The 25,586-nt window shown below is 40.5% G+C and overlaps 2 protein-coding genes across 2 annotated transcripts; both read left to right on the forward strand.

The window, feature by feature from the left end:
* The first annotated feature begins 4,404 nt into the window (after positions 1 to 4,404).
* On the forward strand, positions 4,405 to 5,334 carry LOC133749184 (olfactory receptor 7A10-like). Its single transcript, XM_062178383.1, has one exon. It carries the CDS (start codon positions 4,405 to 4,407, stop codon positions 5,332 to 5,334), a length of 930 nt encoding a protein of 309 aa, XP_062034367.1.
* A 15,896-nt stretch (positions 5,335 to 21,230) lies between these two features.
* On the forward strand, positions 21,231 to 22,160 carry LOC133749494 (olfactory receptor 7A10-like). Its single transcript, XM_062178668.1, has one exon. The coding sequence runs from the start codon at positions 21,231 to 21,233 to the stop codon at positions 22,158 to 22,160; it is 930 nt and encodes a 309-aa protein (XP_062034652.1).
* The last annotated feature ends 3,426 nt before the right edge of the window (positions 22,161 to 25,586 follow it).

Consider the following 25,586-nt stretch of genomic DNA (forward strand, 5'->3'; position numbering starts at 1 on the left):
ACTCCTGTCCCACTTCCTACTCCCTCTCCCATCCTATACTTCATTAAGATTCATTTTTAATTATCTTTATATACAGAAGATCAACTCTATATTAAGTAAATATTTCAACACTTTGCACCCACACAGACACACAAAGTATAAAGTATTGTTTGAAGACAAGTTTTACCATTAATTTTCATAGTACAACACATTAAGGACAGAGATCCTACATGGGGAGTAAGTGCACAGTGACTCCTGTTGTTGACTTAACAATTGAAACTCTTATTTATGATGTCTGTAATCACCCAAGGCTCTTGTCATGAGCTGCCAAGGCTATGGAAGCCTCTTGAGTTCGCCAACTCTGATCTTATTTAGACAAGGCCATAATCAAAGTGGAAGTTCTCTCCTCCCTTCAGAGAAAGATACCTCCTTCTTTGATGGCCCATTATTTCCACTGGGATCTCACTCACAGAGATCTTTCATTTAGGTAATTTTTTGCCAGAGTGTCTTGGCTTTCCATGCCTGAAATACTCTCATGGGCTTTTCAGCTATATCTGAATGCCTTAAGGGCTGAATCTGAGGCCAGAGTGCAATACAGCTCTTTTAAGTAGCAAACATTTTATAATGAGAAGCTAAATGATGGCTATTAACTCCTGATATAATTTCTAATTCTTACAGAGTGAAGAGCCCCTGGTTTTAAACCAAAGAAAAAATTTCCTCTACTTTAAAAGGGATATAGAAATTTTCTGGAGATGTCAAGAGTCATATATCCAACCTAAGTCTGGAGTTGAAGATTGCTAGGGACACCTTCAAGACAGGCTCATCCATCTTCAACTCCAGAGAAAACTTTCACGCAAGAAAGGTCAGTTCCTTTAAAGCTTTATCCTCTGGGAGGCAGAAGAATTCAGCGGAGGGATAATCAGAGCTGGGTTCACCTGGCTTCCTACCTGCTCTCTTGGGAACAGAGAATCAGCAGGAACATTTCCTTCTTCCCAGACCAGCATCCCTGCAGGGTAATCATGTGCTTAGAGGTTAGGACACCAAGAGGGAGTTGTGCTTAATGAGCAGAGACAGGGAGCTGTAAATTCACCCTCTGCTGTTGTCCCTCAAGTGTGCATCCATGGTCTGCTCAGGACATTGTGCTTGCTTTTGGAGTCTTGATCTGACTTGGCAACCAATTCTTTGCTCCTTCCCACTGTCTTGTGTGTGACCGAGCTTCAGCCTCCATCATAAGCTACCCAGGGAGGAGTCACACTTCCCCCATGGAGACCCTCCTCCTGGAGAACCCACCCAGGTGAGTCCAAGAGTCCAGTGGGCACTATAGGAAATCCTCAGAGAGAATGGAAGCTGAGAGAATGTAGCAATGATCACCCAACAGCCAAACCAGTCTACTTCAGATAAAGAGATCACATTTTTAATTTCCTTACTTGATTCACTGGCTACTGTACTCATTTGTGACTATACAGAAAAACAGAATTAACCATTAAATTAGCAACTGATTGGTGGTAATGGAATGATTGACATGGAAGCTCCATCAGGGCAGAGACTAAGAAGCAGAAAGTGGATCCAAGCATCATTGGGGTTAAGGGGAGGAGAGACTGGGGTGGGGGTAGTGGTTGTGGAGGGACCTGCAGGTAAGAGAGGGCATTTATTATTTTTTTATTTTTAAATTGATGTGGTTTCCTTTCATTTGGAAGGCAGAGATGCAAAGAGAGATAGATAAAGACTATCAGTAATTAGCTGAGTGTCAGCAACCACTATGGTTGGCCAAAGCCAAAGACTTCAGTGTAGGTTTCCCAAATGGGAGGCAGGAAACCCAACTCCCCCAGCCGTGACTGTGACTTCCCAGAGGGTGCATTAGCAGAAAGCTGGAATTGGGAGCAGAGCCAGGAATCAAACCCAAGCCTTCTGAGCTGGGATGCAGGCATCTCAAGCAGCATCCAGGTTATAGCACCGATAATCCCAGCTCCATATTTTAATCTAAAAATGCTTTCTGCTGATAATTCATCTTGCATGGATGTTTTTCAATGCTTCCCTTTTTAAAAATAAAAATTAGATTTATAATTGCATTCTATTTTATTTTGTACTGTTGTTTTCAGCCACTATACTTGACCTAATTACATTCTCCATGTTGTCTTTGCTGCATATATTTGTAGTTGTTAAAAACTGTCCTCTGAGGGAGGACACTTGGTATAGAAGTCTGGATACTTGGGATGCCTGTGCTGCTTATCAGAGAACCCAGACTCAGTTGTGGCTCCACTCCTGATTCCAGTTTCTTGCTAATGTAACTCCTGAGAATCAGCTGTGATGGCTCAAGTACTTGGGTTCCTGCCATACACATGGGTGACCTGGGTTGACTTCTGGGGCTCCTGGCTTCAGCTTCACCCAGTCCTGGATGTTGTGGGCATTTTGTGAGTGAGCCAGTGGATGGGCAAGCTCTGTCTGTTTTTATCTATCTGTCTGTCTGTCTATCTATCATCTATCTATATATTTATCTATCCTATATCTATTCTGTCAGTTCTATCTATCATATATCTATCTATTCTATCCATCTATCTATTCTATCTATGTATTCTGTCCTTTCTATCAACTAGCCATCAATCTATTTTATGTCTGTCTGTCTGTCTATCTATCCATCCTATTCTATTCTATTTGTTGATTCTATTTATCTAACCTATGTATTTCTATCTATTCTATTTATATATCTATTCATCTGTCTATCTATTCTGTCTGCCTATCATCTGTCAGTTCTAGTTTATCTATACATCTATCCATCTGTCTATTCTATCTATCTATTCTATCATCAATCACATAACTATCCATAGCTAGCTATCATCTCTATCTCTATGTCTAACTCTTTGTCCCCTCTCTACTTTTCAAATAAATGAAATAATTAATAAATAAGTCAATAAAAGATAAAAATGGTTATACCTGAATCAAGCTAGACTTTTATTTGTTTGATGAGGCTCTGAAACTGAAACTTCTGGGTGGCATTTACACTTAATTTATAGCAAAGAAACCTGATGTATCCAGTTTGTGTCCTATCTGCTTGCTTGTAGTCCTATTCATGATCCCAGGGTGACAAGGGCATGGGAGCCACCAGGCCCAGAAGCCACGGTTTCTGTGTGTTTGCCTCTGTGTTTCCATATGCCCATGTCACCTGCTTTGTGATACAAGAACAGTGTTCACAGCTGGGGGAGCAGGCCTCTACATTCCAAGTCTCATAGACTCCAAGGTGACTCTTTCAACACTGGGACCAGAACTTCAACAATAGATGGTATTTGGAAGGAATTCACTTTAAATCACTGGGTCTCTTGCAGAAAAAGTACTAAGTATAATGATGGTTATTAGAATCTGCAAAGAGAGCCATGACCGAGAAATGGAGAAAGGTTGCATGATGTATGATATGTTAAGGTTAGAGAGGAACAAAACGTTCTGGTGCTCTATTACACAGTACAGTGACTCTAGATAATGTTCACGCAGTGCACATTTCTCTATTAAAAAACACAAGATAGGATTTTGGATATTCTCACCATGGATAAATGTATCATGTTTGAGACATAGATAAAGTTGCCCAGATTGGACACACAATAGGTACAGGTGTGGACATATATCATAGTGCCCCCACAAACATATGCAATTTTTACATGGAAGTTTAGAATGTTTAAACGTGTTAAAACATTTTTAAGCTAACAATACACACAGAGCATAGTAAGCATTAATGAGGTGCGGTAGGTTTACAGTGTACACGGTGAACTCTGTGTTGATGTTTCAGAAGCACTGGGAAGGACACCTCAACCTCCACATCCTCTCACCTCATCCCCGCCACACCCCTCCCTGCTCATGCCCATCATCACACTTCTCTCCTCTGGTGTCTTGCCACCCCTAGGCCTTTACAGTGGTTGGCACCTTGCAAGTCTCTGCTTCTGCAGATCTCCTGTGGCTCTCACTTTCTGAGCCATTGCAGCCTGTTTCTGGTCTAACCTAGGCACTAGCTCAAAAATAACACCCTGCACCCAAGCTCCTTACACCTACTTTCTTTTCATTCATAGCATTTGCTTGTTCACATAGATTGTCTCCAACACTGGAAGTAGGGAATTTGGTTTATCAGCATGGTAGATTTATTGATGGAACAGAACTTGGAACACAGTCAGAAGTCAGTTTATAGTGACTCAAGTTTATACTGCTCAAGTTCAGGATAATTCTTATTAAAACTACCATGAATCTTCAGGCAATCGCTAAGTGAGCCATACTCAGAGATGCCAACATGAAATCATCTAAATAGGACGAAATCCATGTATATTGTACAAAAGTCAATTTTCGGCCTGCCAAATCTCATTGATAGCATTTCACCTCTGTGAGTTGTAACTCTATGTGAAAAGTAATTATGATTTTTGTCTCTTTTCTAGTAGTCACCTCAAACACATGGTACCAGGCAATGAAACCCAACCTTCAGAATTTCTCCTCCTGGGATTCTCAGAGGACCCAGCACTGCAGCCCCTCATATTTGGGCTCTTCCTCTCCATGTACCTGGTCACTGTGGCTGGGAATCTGCTCATCATCCTGGCCATCCTCTCTGATCCCCACCTCCACACACCCATGTACTTCTTCCTCTCCAACCTGTCCTCCTATGATATCTGCTTCACCTCCACCACCGTCCCCAAGATGCTGGTGAACATCCAGACACAGAGCAAAACCATCAGCTATGCAGGCTGCATCACACAGATGTACTTCTTCTTGCTTTTTGTAGAGATGGAGAACTTTCTCCTAGCCGTGATGGCCTATGACAGGTTTGTGGCCATCTGTCACCCTCTGCACTACACGGTCATCATGAACCCCCGGCTCTGTGTGCAGCTGGTCCTGGTGTGCTGGGTCATCAGTGTCCTGCATGCCTTGTTGCAAAGCCTAATGGTGCTGAGGCTGTCTTTCTGCACACACCTGGAAATCCCTCATTTCTTCTGTGAACTGAACCATGTGGCCAGACTTGCCTGCTCTGGAAGCTTTCTAAATGATGTGGTCATGTATTTTTTTGTTATTCTACTGGGTGGAGGTCCCCTGGCTGGGATCCTGTACTCCTATTCTAAGATCGTCTCCTCCATCCGTGCAATCTCCTCAGCTCAGGGGAAGTATAAAGCATTCTCCACCTGTGCCTCTCACCTCTCTGTCGTCTCCTTATTTTATTGTACAGGGCTAGGTGTGTATATTAGCTCTTCTGCCACCCACAACTCACATTCAAGTGCAAGGGCCTCGGTGATGTACACGGTGGTCACCCCCATGCTGAACCCCTTCATCTACAGCCTGAGGAACACAGATGTAAAGAGGGCTCTGAAAAGACTCTTGGGAGGGAAACTGTAAGCTGGTCCATTGGTCGGGTGCAAAGCAAGCACCCATAATTGTAGGGCTCAGTGCCCCAAAGCTTGAAATTTTGATTCCTTGATCAAATTGCAAATATAGAATGTGCTCCTTATATTTCTTTCTTGTCATTTTCATTCCTTTGGTGTCAACATTTCTGTACAATTTAAGCAAATCATTTCTTAAGCCTTCTGCTCTCTTGAGTATCCCTAAGTTTTTTTTTCCTTTGTTGCTTTCCTCTTTCCCCAAGCACTGGCTCAGGAATATTTGGAAATTCCCATTTGTTCTGTGGGATGGTAAACCTTTGCATTGCAGATCCATGTTAAAAGTTTGGGTAAGGAAGTAAAGAGAATTGAACAACTAGAATATGCTGTCATCTGACACTCCATTGTTAGTACTGGGAATGCATGGGAGACAATAAAGGAAATAGTTAAGTAGAGAAAAACTCAAGGTAGATGGGGTGGTGCTTTGGCATAGTGGGCTGAAACTCTGCCTGCAGCACTGGCATCCCATATGGGTGCTGGTTGGAGTCCTGGCTGCTCCACTTCTGATCTAGCTCCCTGAAAATGCACCTGGGAAAGCATTAGAAGATGGTCCAAGTGGTTGGGCACCTGCACCCATATTAAAGACCCAGAAGAAGCTCCTGGATCCTGGCTTTGGACCCAACCCAGCTCCTTGCCATTGTTGCCATTTAGGGAGTGAACCTGGATAGAAGACTTTTCTCTCTGTCTCTCCTTCTCTGTCTTAGCTCTACTTTTCAAATAAATAAATAAAAATAAAAATATTTATAAAAACACAAGGTAGAAATGTGATCTCTGCAATAAACAAACATCTTCCACTTCCTCTCATCATCTGATAACCATCCACTCCCTCTTCATGTCTCAGTTCTTTGGGAATTATCTCCTTCATACCTTCTATTAAACTACCTGAGATCCCGAGTTGTATTCTTTTACGACATCAGAGGGCTTTCTTTCATTTTGTATGTCACACAACACTTCACTCATTTTTAATGAAGGTAATCCCAATTGGCACAGCAAGTTTGCTCTGGTTATAAACCATGTCATCTTCTGATGTTGATCTGGTTTTTTAAGGTGACTCTACTTGTGGTATAGGAATTTCTGAGGGTGAGTTACACACAGTAGATCAATCATTTGCAGGTCTCTGTACCAACAGCCTTGAGCTGTTCCCCTCTGGATTAAAAATTGACAGGGCATTGATCTTACTGTATCTGTAGGCTGATTCTGTTAGGTCAAAACCCCCATGGAGACCACACCACAAGTTATCCAAAAGCAACACCACTTGAAGGAAATCAAAATGGCAGATATGGCAGGGAGTGGGGAGTTTCTCTGTGGATCTGACAACTGTCTGGACATTGTGAGATCTGCCTTGAGTTAAAGAATTTCCCCTTCTCACAAGCATTGAGTAAGGACAAGAGTCAGGGTGCTGGGGAGGGGATGACTGCTTAGGGGTGAGGCAGGCAGTAGAGCAGCAGTCCTCACCTTTGTGTACCTCCAAATCCTGGTTTTGGGGTCTTTGGAAAAGCACACAGCACTGGCCTCATGCCCAGAACACCTGACTCAGCCAGTCCAGGTGGACCTCAAATTGTATTTTTCCACCAAGTTCATTCTCCACAAATCTTCCACAGTTTTCCACAGTATTTACTCACAAGTCCTGCATTCTCTTCTCTTTCATGTGGGAATAACAAGACAGCAACCTTAGGACAAGTCCATTCTCTATTTCTTAAAGAACATTGACCCACATTTTATAACCATCATTATAAAACTTGCCTTCCTTTCCTTACAAACATAATGATTTTCCTTGCTTCTCACTGATGACCACATATTAATTAGAATTTTGTTCTTTGGCAAGCATGAACCATCATTCTGTAGACCAATAGCATTTAACTACCTCTAGAAATACATACACTAGTTATAAAAACAATGGCTATAATCAAGCCAAACCTATTTAGTTTCTATATGACAGGCAAAGTACATATATTAACTTTTTTAAAAAAAGATTTTTATTTATTTGAGAGGTAAAGCTACAGACTAAGAGAGGGAGAGACCAAGAGAAAGGTCTTCCATCCACTGATTCACTCCCCAAATGACTGCAATGGCTAGAGCTGGGCAGATCTGAAGCCAGGAACCTCTTCAGGTATCCCATGCGGGTGCAGGGGCCCAAGCACTTGGGACAACTTGCACTGCCTTACTAGGTCATAACAGAGAGCTGGATGAGAATTGGAGTTGCCAGGACTCGAACCAGCACCCATATGGGATGTTTGCACCACCATATGGATGGTGGCTTTACCTGACACATGATATTTATAGCTATATCCTAAAAGATGTGACATCCACACAAATTGTCTATACTGTCTCTATTTATTAACTTCCACAAATAAGAAAAAGCATGTGATATTTGTCTTTCTGGGACTGGTTTATTTCACTTTGCATAATGATCTTCCATTCTATACATTTTACGACAACTGTCAGTTTCATTCTTTGTTTTTTAAAAGATTTATTTATTTGAAAGACAGAGTTACAGAATGGCACAGGCAGAGGCAGATGGAGAGAGAAAGGAGAATGAGAGAGATGAGAGGAGAGAGAGAGAGAGAGAGAGAGAGAGAGAGAGAGGTCTTCTACCCACTGGCTCACTTCCCAAATGGTTGCAACAGCTGAAGCTGAGCCAATCTGAAGCTGGGAGCCAGAAGCTTCCTCCATGTTTCCCACATGGGTATAGGGACAAAGACTTGGGCCATAGCAGAGAGCTGGATTGGAAGTGGAACAGCCAGGACTTGAACCAGCTCCTATATGGGATGCCAGCTCTGGAGGTGGCAGCTTCACCCCCTACACCACGCTACACCACAGTGCTAGCTCCTCATTCTTTTTCATGGATATATATATATATATATATATATATATATATATATATATATAACATAATATCCAATGGAGATATATATCATATATATAATATCCAATTATGTATATACCACATTACTAGTCATCAGTTGATGGAAATGTAGGTTGATTGAGTGTCTTTGCACTGTGAAATGAGCTATAGACATGGGAGTGCAAGAATCTCTTATGCATGGTGATTTCATTTCCTTTGGGTAAATTCCCAAGGAGTGGGGTGGCTGAGTCATATGGTAGGTCTATTGTCAGATTTTTGAAGTATCTCCATACTGTCTTCCACAGTGGCTGCACCAGTTCATATTCCTACCAAAATGGATTAGGGTACCTATTTCCCCACATCCTCACCAGCACTTATTTTTTTTAACTTTTATTTAGTAAATATAAATTTCCAAAATACAGTTTATGGATTACAATGGCTTTTTCCCCTCCATAACTTCCCTCCCACCAGCACCCCTCCCATCTCCCGCTCCCTCTCCCATTCCATTCACATCAAGATTCATTTTCAATTATCTTTATATAAAGAAGATTGATTAAGTATATATTAAGTAAAGATTTCATCAGTTTGCACCCACACAGAAACACAAAGTGTAAAATACTGTTTCAGTACTAATTATAGCATTAATTCACATTGGACAACACATTAAGGACAGAGATCCCACATGAGGAGTAAGTACACAGTGACTCCTGTTGTTGACTTAACAATTTGACACTCTTGTATATGGCGTCAGTAATCTCCCTAGGCTCCAGTCATGAGTTGCCAAGGCTATGGAAACCTTTTGAGTTTGCCAACTTTGATCTTATTTAGATAAGGTGATAGTCAAAGTGGAAGTTCTCTCCTCCCTTCAGAGAAAGGTACCTCCTTCTTTGATGGCCCGTTCTTTCCACAGGGATCTCACTTGCAGAGATCATTCATTTAGGTCCTCTTTTTTTGCCAGAGTGTCCTGGCTTTCCATGCCTAAAATACTCTCATGGGTTCTTCAGCCAGTTATGAATGCTTTAAGGGCTGATTCTGAGGCCAGAGTGTTATTTAGGACATTTGCCATCCTATGAGTCTGCTGTGTATCCCACTTCCCATGTTGGATCATTCTCCCCCTTTTTTATTCTTTAAATTAGTATGAGCAGACACTAGTCTTGTTTGTGTGATCCCTTTGACTCTTAGACCTATCAGTGTGATCAATTGTGAACTGAAATTGATCACTTGGACTAGTGAGATGGCATTGGTACATGCCACCTTGATGGGATTGTATTGGAATCCCCTGGCACATTTCTAACTCCATCATTTGGGGCAAGACTGATTGTGCATGTCCCAAATTGTGCATCTCCTCCCTCTCTTTTTCCACTCTGAAATTTAACAGGGATCACTTTTCAGTTAAATTTAAACACCTAAGAATAATTGTGTGTTAATTACAGAGTTCAACCAATAGTATTTTTTTTTGACAGGCAGAGTGGACAGTGAGAGTGAGAGACAGAGAGAAAGGTCTTCCTTTTGCCATTGGTTCACCCTCCAATGGCCACCGTGGCCGGTGTGCTGCGGCTGGCACACCACGCTGATCTGATGGCAGGAGCCAGGTTCTTATCCTGGTCTCCCATGGGGTGCAGGGCCCAAGCACTTGGGCCATTCTCCAATGCACTCCCTGGCCACAGCAGAGAGCTGGCCTGGAAGAGGGACAACCGGGACAGAATCCGGCGCCCCAACCAGGACTAGAACCTGGTGTGCTGGTGCCGCAAGGCGGAGGATTAGCCTTGTGAGCTGTGACGCCGGCCCAACCAATAGTATTAAATAGAACAAAAAAATACTAAAAGGGATAAAGTATTAAATTGTACATCAACAGTCAGGACAAGGGCTGATCAAGTCCCTGTTTCTCATAGCGTGCCTTTCACTTCAACAGGTTTCCATTTTGGTGCTTGATTAGTTGTCACCGATCACAGAGAACCTATGATATTTGTCCCTTTGGGACTGGATTATTTCACTCATCATGATGCTTTCCAGATTCTTCCATTTTGTTGCAAATGACCGGATTTAATCGTTTTTGACTGCTGTATAGTATTCTATGGAGTACATGTCCCATAATTTCTTTATCCAGTCTACTGTTGATAGGCATTTCAGTTGGTTCCAGGTCTTAGCTATTGTGAATTGAGCTGCAATAAACATTAATGTGCAGATGGCTTTTTTGTTAGCCAAATTAATTTCCTTTGGGTAAATTCCAAGGAGTGGGATGGCTGGGTAGTATGGTAGGGTTATGTTCAGGTTTCTGAGGAATCTCCAGACTGATTCCATAGTGGCTTAACCAGTTTGCATTCCCATCAACAGTGGGTTAGTGTCCCTTTTTTCCTCACATCCTCACCAGCATCTATTGTTGGTAGATTTCTGAACGTGAAACCTCATTTGATGTTGTGGAGTTTCTTGATTTCTTTGTAGATTCTGGTTATCAGCCCTTTATCTGTTGCATAGTTTGCAAATAGTTTTTCCCATTCTGTTGGTTGCCTCTTCACTTTCCTGAGTGTTTCTTTTGCAATACAGAAACTTCTCAATTTGATGCAATCCCAAATGTTAATTTTGGCTTTGACTGCCTGTGAATCTGGGGTCTCTTCCAAGAAGTATTTGCCAGTACCTATCTCTTGCAGGGTTTCTCCAATGTTCTCTAATAATTGGATGGTGTCGGATCATAGATTTAAGTCTTTAATCCATGTTGAGTGGATTTTTGTGTAAGGTGACAGGTAGGGGTCTTGCTTCATGCTTCTGCACGTGGAAATCCAATTTTCCCAGCACCATTTATTGAATGCACTGTCCTTATTGCAGGGATTGGTTTTGGATCCATGATCAAATATAAGTTGGCTGTAGATGTTTGGATTGATTTCTGGTGTTTCTATTCTGTTCCATTGGTCTATCCATCTGTTTCTGTACCAGTACCATGCTGTTTTGATAACAACTGCCCTGTAGTATGTCCTAAAATCTGGTATTGTGATGCCTCCGGCTTTGTTTTTGTTGTACAAGATTGCTTTGGCTATTCGAGGTCTTCTGTGTCTCCATATGAATTTCAGCCTCATTTTTTCCAGATCTGAGAAGAATGTCTTTGGTATTTTGATTGGTATTGCATTGAATGTATATATTGCTTTTGGGAGAGTGGACATTTTGATGATATTGATTCTTCCAATCCATGAGCATGGAAGATTTTTCCAATTTTTTGGTATCCTCTTCTATTTCTTTCTTTAACGTTTTGTAATTTTCCTCATAGAGATCTTTAACATCCTTGGTTAAGTTTATTCCAAGGTATTTGACTGTTTTTGTAGCTATTGTGAATGGGATTGATCTTAGAAGTTCTTTCTCAGCCATGTATACAAAGGCTGTTGATTTTTGTGCATTGCTTTTATATCCTGCTACTTTGCCAAACTCTTCGATGAGTTCCAGCAGTCTCTTAGTAGAGTTCTTTGGGTCCCCTAAATAAAGAATCATATCATCTGCAAAGAGGGATAGTTTGAATTCTTCCTTCCCGGTTTGTATCCCTTTAATTTCTTTTTCTTGCCTAATAGCTCTGGCTAAAACTTCCAGAACTATATTGAAGAGCAGTGGTGAGAGTGGGCATCCCTGTCTGGTACCAGATCTCAGTGGAAATGCTTCCAACTTTTCCCCATTCAATAGGATGTTGACCGTGGGTTTTTCATATATTGCTTTGCTTGTATTGAGGAATGTTCCTTCTATACCCAGTTTGCTTAGAGTTTTCATCATGAGAGGGTGTTGTATTTTATCAAATGCTTTCTCTGTGTCTATGGAGGTAATCATGATTTTTCTTCTGCAGTCTATTTATGTGGTGTATCACATTGATTGATTTGCAAACATTGAACCATCCCTGCATACCAGGGATAAATCCCACTTGGTCTGGGTAGATGATCTTTCTGATGTGTTGTTGTATTCTATTGGCCAGAATTTTATTGAGGATTTTTGCATCTATGTTCATCAGGGATATTGGACTGCAATTTTCTTTCAATGCTGCATCTTTTTCCGGCTTAGGAATTAAGGTGATGCTGGCTTCATAGAAAGAATTTGGGAGGATTCCCTCTTTTTCGATTGTTCTTAGTAGTTTGAGAGGAATTGGAGTTAGTTCTTCTCTAAATGTCTGGTAGAATTCAGCAGTGAATCTATCTGGTCCTGGGCTTTTCTTTGTTGGGAGGGCCTTTATTACTGTTTCAATTTCTGTGTCAGTTATTGGTCTTTTTAGTTTTTCTATGTCTTCCTGGCTCAATTTAGGTAGGTTGCATGTGTCCAGGAATCTATCCATTTCTGATAGATTTCCCTGTTTGCTGGCATCCAAGTCCTTGTAATAATTTCTGATGATTCTTTTTATTTCTGTGGTGTCTTGTTACGTTTCCTTTTTCATCTCTGATTTTATTGATTTGGGTCTTTTCTTTTTTGAGTGAGTTGGGCCAACGGGGTGTCAATTTTGTTTATTTTTTCAAAAAAGCAGCTCCTCTGCACATTGTGATTTAATGCTATAACTAGTACTCCATCAGTATTTTTCACTTGGTGTTGCTATGTGAGGGCAAACTGTTGAAATCTTTACTTAATATATACTAAACTGATCTTCTGTAAATAAATAGAATTCAAAATGAATCTTGATGTGAATGGAAAGGGAGAGGGAGCAGGAAAGGGGAGGGTCCCGGGTGGGAGGGAAGTTATCGGTGGGTGGGGGGAGCTATTGTAATCCATATGCTTTACTTTGGAAATTTATATTCATTAAATAAAAGTTTTAAAAAACCCAGCTCCTCATTTGACTGTTTTTTTGTAAATTTTTTTGGGATTCAATCCTATTGACTTCTTCTCTGATTTTAATTATTTCTCTTCTACTACTAGATTTGGGTCTCGTTTGCTGCAGTTTTTCCAGATCTTTGAGATGAATTTAAAGCACATTTATTTGGTGCCTTTCCAATTTCTTGATTAGGCACCTATTGCTATAAACTTTCCTCTCAATACTGCTTTTGCTATATCCCATAAGTTTTGGTAAGTTGTGCTGTTATGCTCATTTACTTCCAGGAATTTTTGGATTTCTCTTTTAATTTCTTCTATGACCCAGTGTTCATTCAGGAGCATGTTGTTCAATCTCCATGTGTTTGTATATGCTCTAGGGGTTCCTGAGTTCCTAATTTCCAACTTCATTCCCTCTGTCTGAGAAACTGCATCATATGATTCTAATTCTTTTGAATTTGCTGAGACTTGCTTTATGGCCTAGTATGTGGTCAATCCTAGAGAAGGTTCCATGTACTGCTGAGAAGAATGTGAAGTCTTTAGATGTAGGATGAAATGTTCTGTAGATATCTGTTAGATCCATTTGGGCTATAGTGTCATTTAAATCTACTGTCTCCTTGTTGATCTTCTGTCCTGTTGATCTGTCTATCTCTGAGAGTGGAGTATTGAAGTCCCCCAGTACTATTGTATTGGGGTCTAAGTCTCCCTTTAAGTCCCTTAACAAATCTTTTAAATAAATTGGTGCCCTGTAATTAGGTGCATATACATTGATAATCATTATATCTTCCTGTTGAATGGATCCCTTAATCATTATATAGTGCCCCTCTTTGTCTCTTTTAAAAGTTTTTGTGTTAAAGTTTATTTTGTCTGATATGAAGATGGCTACACCTGCTCTTTTTTCTTTTCTGTTGGCATGGTATATCTTTTTCCAGCCTTTACTTTCAGTCTGTTTGCGTCTTTTTAGGAAAGATATGTTTCTTGTAAGCAGCAAATATGTGGGTTTTGTTCCTTAACCCAATCAGCCAATCTGTGTCTTTTAACTGGACAGTTCAGGTCATTTACATTCAATGTGACTATTGATAAGTAGTAACGTTGCGAGGGAGGTACCTTTCTCTGAAGGGAGGAGAGAATTTCCACTTTTTCTATGACCCTATCGGAATAAGATCAAATCAGCGAACCCTAAAGGCTTCCATAGACTTGGCAACTCATGACTAGAGCCTAGGGAGATTACTGATGCCATAGTGTCAAATTGTTAAATCAACAACAGGAGTCACTTTGTACTTATGTCTCATGTGGGATCTGTCCTTAATGTGTTGTCCAATGTGAAGTAATGCTATAACTAGTACTGAAACAGTATTTTTACACTTTGTGTTTCTGTGTGGGTGCAAACTGATGAAATCTTTACTTAGTATATACTGAATCGATCTTCTGTATATAAGATAATTGAAAATGAAAAAAAAAACTTGGTGTTAAATTGGACATTGCATAGAAAATTAATCAATTTTTTTAATTACACTTTTATTTAATGAATATAAATTTCCAAAGTACAGCTTATGGGTTAAAATGGCTTCCCCCTCCCAAAACTTCCCTCCCACCCACAACCCTCCCCTTTCCCGCTCCCTCTCCCCTTCCAATCACGTCATGATTCATTTTCAATTCTCTTTATATACAGAAGATCAGCTTAGTATATATTAGGTAACGATTTCAACAGTTTGCCCCCATATAGCAACACAAAGTGAAAAAAAAAATACTGTTGGAGTACTAGTTATAGCATTAAATAAGAGTGTACAGCACATTAAAGACAGAGATCCTACATAATATTTTTTTAAAAAATTAATTTTCTATGCCATTTCCAATTTAACACCAGGTTTTTTTTTCATTTCCAATTATCTTTATATACAGAAGATCGATTCAGTATATAATTAGTAAAGATCTCATCAGTTTGTACCCACACAGAAACACAAAGTGTAAAAATACTGTTTCAGTACTAGTTATAGCATCACTGCACATTAGACAACACATTAAGGACAGATCCCACGTGGAATGTAAGAACACAGTGACTTCTGTTGCTGACTTAACAATTTGACACTCCTGTTCATGGCGTCAGTAATCTCCCTAGGCTCTAGTCATGAGTTGCCAGGGCTATGGAAGCCTTTAGAGTTCGCTGACTTTGATCTTATTCCGATAGGGTCATAGTCAAAGTGGAAGTTCTCTCCTCCCTTCAGAGAAAGGTACCTCCTTCTTTGATGGCCCGTTCTTTCCACTGGGATCTCACTCACAGAGATCTTTCATTTAGGTCTTCTTCTTTTTTTTTCTTTTCCATGGTATCTTGGCTTTCCATGCCTACAATACTCTCATGGGCTCTTCAGCCAGATCCGAATGCCTTAAGGGCTGATTCTGAGGCCAGAGTGTTGTTTAGGACGTCTGCCATTCTATGAGTCTGCTGTGTATCGCACTTCCCATGTTGGATCTTTCTCTCCCTTTTTGATTCTATCAGTTAGTATTAGCAGACACTTGTCTTGTTTGGGTGATCCCTTTGATTCTTACACCTATCAGAGTCATCGAATGTGACCTGAAATTGATCACTTGGACTAGTGAGATGGCATTGGTACATGCCACCTTGATGGGATTGTATTGGAATCCCCTGGCACATTTCTAACTCCATCATTTGGGGCAAGACTGATTGTGCATGTCCCAAATTGTACATCTCCTCCCTCTCTTTTTCCACTCTTAAATTTAACAGGGATTACCTTTCAGTTAAAATTTAGACACCTAAGAATAATTGTGTGTTACTTACAGAGTTCAACCAATAGTACTAGAACAACAACAACAACAACAAATACTAAAAAGGATAAAGTATTACATTGTACATCTAGAGTCAGGACAAGAGCTGATCAGGTCATTGTTTCTTATAGTGTCCATTTCACTTCAACAGGTTTCCCCTTTGGTGCTCAGTTGTCGCCGATCAGGGAAAACAAATGATATTTGTCTCTTTGGGACTGGCTTAATTCACTCAGCATGATGTTTTCCAGATCCCTCCATCTTGTTGCAAATGACTGGGTTTCATTGTTCCTTACTGCTGTATAGTATTCTATGGAGTACATGTCCCATAATTTCTTTATCCAGTCTACTGTTGATGGGCATTTGGGTTGGTTCCAGGTCTTAGCTATTGTGAATTGGGCTGCAATAAACATTAATGTGCAGATGGCTTTTTTGTTAGCCAAATTAATTTCCTTTGGGTAAATTCCAAGGAGTGGGATGGCTGGGTTGTATGGTAGGGTTATGTTCAGTTTTCTGAGGAATCTCCAGACTGATTCCATAGTGGCTTAACCAGTTTGCATTCGCACCAACAGTGGGTTAGTGTCCCTTTTTCCCCACATCCTCACCAGCATCTATTGTTGGTAGATTTCTGAAAGTGAGCCATTCTCACCGGGGTGAGGTGAAACATCATTGTGGTTTTGATATCATGTAGGATCTCTGTCCTTAATGTGCTGTACATTGTGATTTAATGCTATAACTAGTATTCCAACAGTATTTTTCACTTTGTGTTGCTATGTGGGTGCAAACTGATGAAATCTTTACTTAATATATACTAAACTGATCTTCTGTATATAAAGAGAATTGAAAATGAATCTTGATGTGAATGGAAGGGGGGAGGGAGCGGGAAAAGGGGAGGGTTGCAGGTAGGAGGGAAGTTATGCGGGGGGAAGCCATTGTAATCCATAAGCTGTACTTTGCAAATTTATATTCATTAAATAAAAGTTAAAAAAAAGTAGTAACTTTGCCCTGCCATTTCCCTAAGATATTTTCTATATATGCTTTGAACTTCCGGTGATCTTTCCTGTGAGGTTTCCTTCTTTTACCTTCTTTCATACTGATGACCGTGTTTCTGTGTTTCTGTCTGTAACAAATCTTTAAGCATCTTTTGCAGTGGCGACAAATTCTTTCAATTTCTGTTTGCTCTGAAAGGTCTTTATTTCACCTTCCTTCACAAATGAGAGTCACCAGCACTTATTGTTTGTTTGTTTCTGCATGAGAGTCATTCTAACTGGGGTGATGTGAAACCTCACTGTGGTTTTTGATTTGCATTTCCCTGATGGCTAGTGATCCTGAGAATTTTTTTCAAGTGTCTGTTGCCCATTTGAATTTCCTGTCTTGAAAAAATGCCTGTTAAAGTCCTTTGCCCATTTCTTAACTTGACTGTTTTGTTGTGTGTCTTGTACTCTGTATATACTCTGCCTATTAATCCTTTAACAGATCTGTGGTTTGTAAATGTTTTCTCCCATTCTGCCAATTGTTTTTTACTTTGTTAATTGCTTTCTTTGCTGTGCAGAAGCTATTTAGATTGATGTGATCTCATTTGTCTATTTTTTTTATTGCCTGTGCTTTTGGTGGTCTTACCTATCTTAATGTCTTGCAGTGTTTGTCCTATATTTTGCTCTAGTAGTTTGATACTTTCAGATCTTAAATTTAGATTCTTGATGCAATCTGAGAGGTTTATGTGTAGGGTATATGGGAGGGGTCTTGTTTCAAACTTCTACACACAATAATCCAATTTTCACAATACCATTTGCTGATGACACTGTCCTTTATTCAGTAAGTGTCTTTTGCGTGCTTGTCAAAGGTTGGCCAGTTTAATTGCATGGATTTTTTAATGGAGATTTCTACTCTGCTCTATCTATCTATATATTTATTTTTGAAAATCTATCTCTAAAAAAGCAAGAACACAATTTTTTCTCAGGAATTTGGGTATATCAATTAGTAGAAACACAGAGGATGATATAGGTATCAATGTGCTTTGGCACAGCAGTTAAGATGCCACTTGGGGTGCTCACTATCCATAGTGAGCTTCCAATGTTCAAGTCCCTGCTGTGCTTCTCTTTCAGCTCCCTGCTAATGCACTTCCTAGGAGACAGCATGTGATGCATTCACTATTTTTGTGGCTACCATAAATGTACAACATCCAGATGGAGTTTTAGGCTCCATTTATTAGCCTGGTCCATTCCCCATTCCCTGGTAATGTAAACCCAGATGGCAGCCCTTACTTAGTGTTTTCAGCAGCATTCAGGTATTTTTTATTTTGGTAATTGCACCATGAAGCCAAAGAATGTAGTACCTATGGTTTCCTCTCAAGGGAATATGGCTCTTCCCCTTGTTAAATAGGGGAATAGTAATTTTGTCAGGTTAACAGGAGCTGCGTTTCCATTATAGTGATTTGATGTCATAAACTATGTAGTTATGGCACAATCTTAGATTTTAAGAAGACTTTAATTCAGGGTTTGGAGAAGTCATCAGGAAGTTATCCCTCTGGAAAGTAAGAGTTCTTTGAGAAGGAGAAATAAAGACTAGATTTACCTGATTTTATACCTGGTGTCCTAGGAGCAGAGAATCTGTAGGGAAAATTTCCCTGTACACAAAACAAAGCCCCACAGGGAAATGGTGATCTCAGGGGTTGGGTAAGCAAGAGAGAAAGAACTACACCCAAGGGAGGAGACCCAGGGGGCTTCAAACTTCTCCTCTGCTCCTGTTCTTCAGCATGTGCTACCACGAGTCGGGAGATATGATTTATTAAACTGTGGAGACCTAAGGGAGATGTCGTGAGATGTGCTTCACTCCTTCCTACTGTCTTCTCTGGGGCCAGAGCCTCACTCTCCATCATCAACCATCCAAGAATGGTTCAGATCTCATCCAGGTGAGCCCAGGAAGTCAGCAGGTGCTGCAGGAAAGGCTCAGGGACAGGGAGAGCTGAGAAAGCTCATCTGAGGGTCGCCTGAGGGACAATCCATGCCAGCCCAGAAATGAAAGATCTCTGGATTAACTGATTCATTGATGTGTTTATGATGCTAGGAAGAGAAGCAGCCATGGAACTCAACAAGACAGGGTGAGTGTTGACATTGAAGTGATGGTAGTGGAAACCCAGTTAGAGCGGGGAACGGAAGGTGTGATGTGTAGAATGTAAATACAAGAATCTTTGCAATGATGGAGAATATAGGAATCAGGTATTTTCTGTAGACAGATATATGGATAATATTTTTAAGATGGAGCATATCTGAGCACACTTCCACATTGAAAAGAAGGAATCTGACCAAGGGTTGCTGGCTAACACTGCCTTGCAAAGGAAGCACATGAGGTGCATAGTCTGTATTAATCTTCCTTTGTGCCAGATATTCAGAAGAACACATTATTGAATATGTAAAAAGGGTTTACAGTAATGAGCTTCATTTGCAATTATTCCCTTATGGGTGAGTCTGAATATATTGGTGATTTTGTTAATAATTTACTTTCTCTAGTGTTGGTTCAAGTTCTTTGTTTTTACACCACGCAGTCATGGTGGCATTTTTTCCTGCTCTAGGTACTGTATGCTTTAAAATGTAAGACTTGGAAATTTTGCCACCTTTGCTGTCTGTGATTCAGTTATTTTCTCTATGCGTAGATTTATGTGGGGGATTGTCTGAGCGCATATACATCTTGTGTGGTCAAGTCTATCTGTCCAGTCGTGTTATCCTCACTGCTTTTAAAATATTCAAAATACTTCTGCACTACTTGAGTCAGTAAGTTCCATTTTCTGCAGATTTTGAGAAAGGGGACCATGTCATCCACAAGACCAAAGAAAACCCAACAGACCCAATATAGAAAGAACAGGCACAAGCAACTTTTCTATTGTTCTGTCTAAAAATGACTCAATTTTGTGTCTGTGTTTGGGGGATTTGGTCTATTTTCTTTTTTGAATTGTCAGTACTCTCTTTGCTCATATTTTTTAAAGATTATTTATTTATTTGAAAGGTAGAATTACAGATGGAGAGAGGGATAGACAGAGAGAGAGATCTTCCATCCACTGGTTCACTCTCCAAATGGCTACAATGGCTAGAGCTGAGCTGATTCAAAGCCTGAAGCTTCTCCTGGGTCTCCCACGATGGCACTTGGGCCATCTTCCACTGCTTTCTCATGTGCATTAGCAGGGAGCTGGTCTGGAAGTGGAGCAGCCAGACTCGAACAGTTGTTCATATGGGACACTGGCACTGCAGGTGGCAGCTTAGCCTACTACCCTACAGTGCCGGCTCTGCTCATATTTTTCCTATTGGAGTGTTTCCAATCTGTGAATGTCTTTCTATGTGTTGCTCAGGATTCAACTGAGATAATTAGTTTTTTTCTCCATTGAGCCTATTTTATTTTCTCGTTTACTGGGTAGGTGTTTTTATTAACATGCTTTTAGACAGAAGGCAGAACATGATCACACCACTGAGGCTGACATTTTGCCTGGGATCCATTCCTCTCTAAAAATGTGTGTGGTGTGGGAAGAGGGAATTCTGCCCCTTCTGCAGGCTTTCCCTGAAAACTTGTGCTTTCACCTTTGTAGCTCATTTCTTTTTCTGCATATCATATTTTTTCCCTGACGAGAGAGCGCTAAGGTAATTCAAATACTCTGTGTATGATGGAGTCAAATGATAAGCTTTTGAAGATTCACTTCTTTATTGGAAAGTCAGAGTTACAGACAGAGAGAGAGGGAGAAAGATCTTCCATCTATTCCCTCTACTCGTTCATTCCCCAGATGGCCACAAAGGAGCATCATCTGGGTTTCCCACGTGGATGCAGGGACCCAAATGCTTGGACCATCTTCTGCTGCTTTTCCCAGGATATTAGTAGGGATCTGGGTCAGAAGTGAAGCAGCTGGGATCCAAACCGGTGCCCATATGGGATGCTGGCACTGTAGGCAGAAGCTTTACCTGCTGTGCCACAATGCCAGCTTCCCAAAATATAACTTTATTTCAGTGTAAACACCTATTGAAATCCACATATATGAAGGATGAACAGAAATTTCATGAGAAACGCCTATTATGAAACAGCTATGCATGGATTTCAATTTTTTTGCCTTCAAACAAAACATATTTTGATCATTATTCTAAGAAACTATTGATAGATCATCATAATTTTTTCCCTTCTGTTACTGTAGGCACATTTGTTATCTTGCACTGTCTGCTCATTTCTAGACAGTTCCCAGAACAAGGTCAACATTCCATCTGTAGTCCTCAAGGAGAAAGGGTGTGTATGGAACAGGAGCTCCTAATCAGAGTTGGCACAGGGATCCAGTATGGGAGACTGGAGTTAGACATAAAGTAGATTGAATTCTTGGCTGTAAATATAAATATAAGTAATAATAATGTAAATATAAACAATAGCATTTCAGAAGATGATAATAATTCCTTGTCTCATGTTCTGTTTCTGTGTTTTCTAGGAACATAACATATATGAAAGTAGACAATAAAACACAACTTTCAGAATTCCTTCTCCTGGGATTCTCAGAGGTCCCAGCATTGCAGCCTGTCATATTTGGGCTCTTCCTCTCCATGTACCTGGTTACTGTGGCTGGGAACCTGCTCATTGTCCTGGCCATCCTCTCAGACCCCCACCTCCACACGCCCATGTACTTCTTCCTCTCCAACCTATCCTTGGTGGACGTCTGCTTCACCTCCACCACCGTCCCCAAGATGCTGGTGAACATCCAGACGCAGAGCAAAGCCATCAGCTATGCAGGCTGCATCACCCAGATGTTCTTCTTCATCCTATTTGTTGGGTTGGATGACTTTCTTCTGGCTGTGATGGCCTATGACAGGTTTGTGGCCATCTGTCACCCTCTGCATTACATGGTCATCATGAACCCCCGGCTCTGTGTGCAGCTGGTCCTGGCTTCCTGGATCCTCAGTGTCCTGCAGGCCATGTTACACAGCTCAATGGTGCTGCAACTATCGTTTTGCATACACTTGGAAATCCCTCACTTTTTTTGTGAACTGAGTCAGGTGCTTCGCAGTGTCTGCTCTGATACCTTTCTCAATGACCTCATGATCTATTTCACATCTGTGCTGCTGGGAGGTGGTCCCCTGGCTGGGATCCTTTACTCCTATTCTAAGATTATCTCTGCCATCCGTGCAATCTCGTCAGCTCAGGGGAAGAACAAAGCCTTTTCCACCTGTGCCTCTCACCTCTCCATCGTCTCCTTATTTTATTGCACAGGGCTAGGTGTGTATCTTGGTTCTGCCATTTCTCAAAACCCACACTCAACTGCCACGGCCTCGGTGATATACACCGTGGTCACCCCCATGCTGAACCCCTTCATCTACAGCCTAAGGAACACAGACATGAAGAGGGCTCTGAAAAGATCATTGGGAGGAAAATCCTAAATGGGCCAATTGCCTTGGGACTGAAGAACTGCCAGGCATTGCAGGGACCAAATTCTCAGTATCAGAAGCTCTTACTCTTGGGTCTGATTGTGAAAATAGAATTTTCTCCTTCTGTTTCTTTACTGTATTCATGTTACACTGACTTTAAATTCTCTGTGCAATTGAATTAATCTTTTTGCTTTTCCTAGGATACTGTAGTTTCTTCCTTCAACATCTTCCTTCTTTCCCAAAAATATCCCTGACCTGGGATCAAAAATATTTGGAAATTCCCTTATATATCACAATACAGTAAAACATCTTCCAAATAAGTTCTTCCCAGGTCCTTTTTTTTACTGAAAAATACTCGTGTAGTCTACATACCACATGTGGTAACTATGCTCATTTCCATAATCTGTAGCACAGCAAAATCTGAGAATAGTTTTTCTTTCTTACACTTATCATTCCTGTCTCCATCACTAATTTAACTTCTCTTTCTGATAATGTGGAATTAAATAGTTAAGTGTGCTTTCTTAAAGATTTATTTGTTTGAGAGGTACAATTACAGATATAGACAGGGAGAGACAGAGAGAGAGGTTTTCCATCTGTTGGTCAACTCCCCAAGTGGCCACAACAGCCGGAGCTGGGCAAATCCAAAGGCAGAAGCCAGGAGCTCTCCTGGGTCTCCCATGTGGGGCCCAAGCACTTGGTTCACCTTCTGCTGCTTTACCAGGCCATCTGCAGAGACCTGGATAAGAAGAGGAGTAGCAGCTGGCACCGTGGCTTAACAGGCTAATCCTCCGCCTTGTGGCACCGGCACACCGGGTTCTAGTCCCGGTCGGGACACCGGATTCTATCCCAGTGGCCCCTCTTCCAGGCCAGCTCTCTGTTATGGCCCGGGAAGGCAGTGGAGGATGGCCCTAGTCCTTGGGCCCTGCACCCGCATGGGAGACCAGGAGAAGCACCTGGCTCCTGGCTTCGGATCAGGGAGATGCGCCGGCCGCAGTGGCCATTGGAGGGTGAACCAACGGCAAAAAGGAAGACCTTCCTCTCTGTCTCTCTCTCTCACTATCCACTCTGCCTGTCAAAAAAAAAAATAAGAGGAGTAGCCAGGACTGAAACCCGTGCCCATATGGGATGCTAGCACTGCATGCGGAGGATTAGCCTGCTACCCCACAGTGTTGGCCTCTTTAAGTGTGCTATATAATTTCTCATTGGGTTTTAGCCCCATCTAAGGATACTGTTCCCATTTCAGTTCCACATCCAGTGTCCATTATTGTCACTAGAAAACATGACCCCAGCAGTATCTACTGCACCATTTCTGGTAGAGTTGTTTATAGGATATTTTGAAATGCTATCACTACATAAATGGTGCAGAAATAAGAAGTTGAAGGGGTCAGGTATTGGACCAGGAAAATAGCAGTTGTGGCTGTAAAAGGGCTACTCGTGGAGTTTATGTTGCTGCACCTGCTTTGTATTTTGGTTGTTCTCAATGCTAATAACCTGAGTGTGATAATTCACTGCCATTTTGCAAGAATTCATCATTTGGGAACCTGTGTCAAGGGCGCATGATCACCATGTCTATTTCTTACATGTACAAGTTCATATACAACTATCTCTAATAAGAGTTTAATTTAGAATCATAGAAAAGGTCTAATATGTGTGAAGAAATGCATTTCTTTGAGTGCTCAAGTACTAGAATCTTTTTCATTTCTACTTTCTATTTGACCCACATAATTTTGTGCTATCATAATATATCCTGTATTTAAATCACCTTAACACGTGAAAAACACACAGTTCCGTTAAGTTCATGATCTATAAATCTTCCACAATTTTCCATAATCTTTCCTCATATGTCCTACTATTTTTTTCTCCTATTGGAACATTCAAAATATCTTAGGAGAAAACCATTCTTCTTCTCTGAAAAATATTTACCATCATATTTGGTAAAATCTTTTACAGAACACATCAATTTCTAACATACAGAGTAATTTCATTTCCTATTTCTCATTGGTGATGTTATTTAGTATTTTAATCCTTAGCGAGGTGCATTCTGTAGTCCAATATCACTTCATAATCTCTACAAATTATATATTTTTCTCATAATAATACTTATGAGCAAGCCAAACATATTTAGTTTAAATGATAAACAAAAATATTTCAAAGTATATCAACTTAAACTCATTGCTTCATAATTCATGTTTAGTAATATCTTCTTTAGAAATGACATAGACTATGATGAATAGCTAATATTGTATTCTAACCTGAATATTTAAGGCAATAAAAATAATTTTACAGTGTTGAAGAGGCATTTAATAATGTTTGTCCCACTTACATTCACCTAATTTAACAATTATGTTTGAATTGCCCATGGAAATTTTTTTATTAAACTTTTATTTAATGAATATAAATTTCCAAAGTACAGCTTATGGGTTACAATGGCTTCCCCCTCCCAAAACTTCCCTCCCACCCACAACCCTCCCCTTTCCCACTCCCTCTCCCCTTCCAATCACATCATGATTCATTTTCAACCCTCTTTATATACAGAAGATCAGTTTAGTATATATTAGGTAAAGATTTCAACAGTTTGCCCCCATATAGCAACACAAAGTGAAAAAAAATACTGTTGGAGGACTAGTTATAGCATTAAAAATAGTGTACAGCACATTAAAGACAGAGATCCTACATAATATTTTTTTAATTAATTAATTTTCTATGCCATTTCCAATTTAACACCAGGTTTTTTTTTTCATTTCCAATTCTCTTTATATACAGAAGATCAACTCAGTATATAATTAGTAAAGATCTCATCAGTTTGTACCCACGCAGAAACACAAAGTGTAAAAATACTGTTTCAGTACTAGTTATAGCATCACTGCACATTAGACAACACATTAAGGACAGATCCCACATGGAATGTAAGTACACAGTGACTTCTGTTGCTGACTTAACAATTTGACACTCCTGTTCATGGCGTCAGTAATCTCCCTAGGCTCTAGTCATGAGTTGCCAGGGCTATGGAAGCCTTCAGAGTTCGCTGACTTTGATCTTATTCCGATAGGGTCATAGTCAAAGTGGAAGTTCTCTCCTCCCTTCAGAGAAAGGTACCTCCTTCTTTGATGGACCCATTCTTTCCAATGGGATCTCACTCACAGAGATCTTTCATTTAGGTTTTCTTTTTTTTTCTTTTCCATGGTATCTTGGCTTTCCATGCCTACGATACTCTCATGGGCTCTTCAGCCAGATCCGAATACCTTAAGGGCTGATTCTGAGGCCAGATTGCTATTTAGGACGTCTGCCATTCTATGAGTCTGCGGTGTATCCCACTTCCCATGTTGGATCCTTCTCTCCCTTTTTGATTCTATCAGTTAGTAGTAGCAGACACTTGTCTTGTTTGTGTGATCCCTTTGATTCTTAGACCTATCAGTATGATCAATTGTGAACTAAAAT

This window comes from Lepus europaeus, chromosome 20, assembly GCF_033115175.1.
Source record: "Lepus europaeus isolate LE1 chromosome 20, mLepTim1.pri, whole genome shotgun sequence".
Classification (NCBI taxonomy): domain Eukaryota; kingdom Metazoa; phylum Chordata; class Mammalia; order Lagomorpha; family Leporidae; genus Lepus; species Lepus europaeus.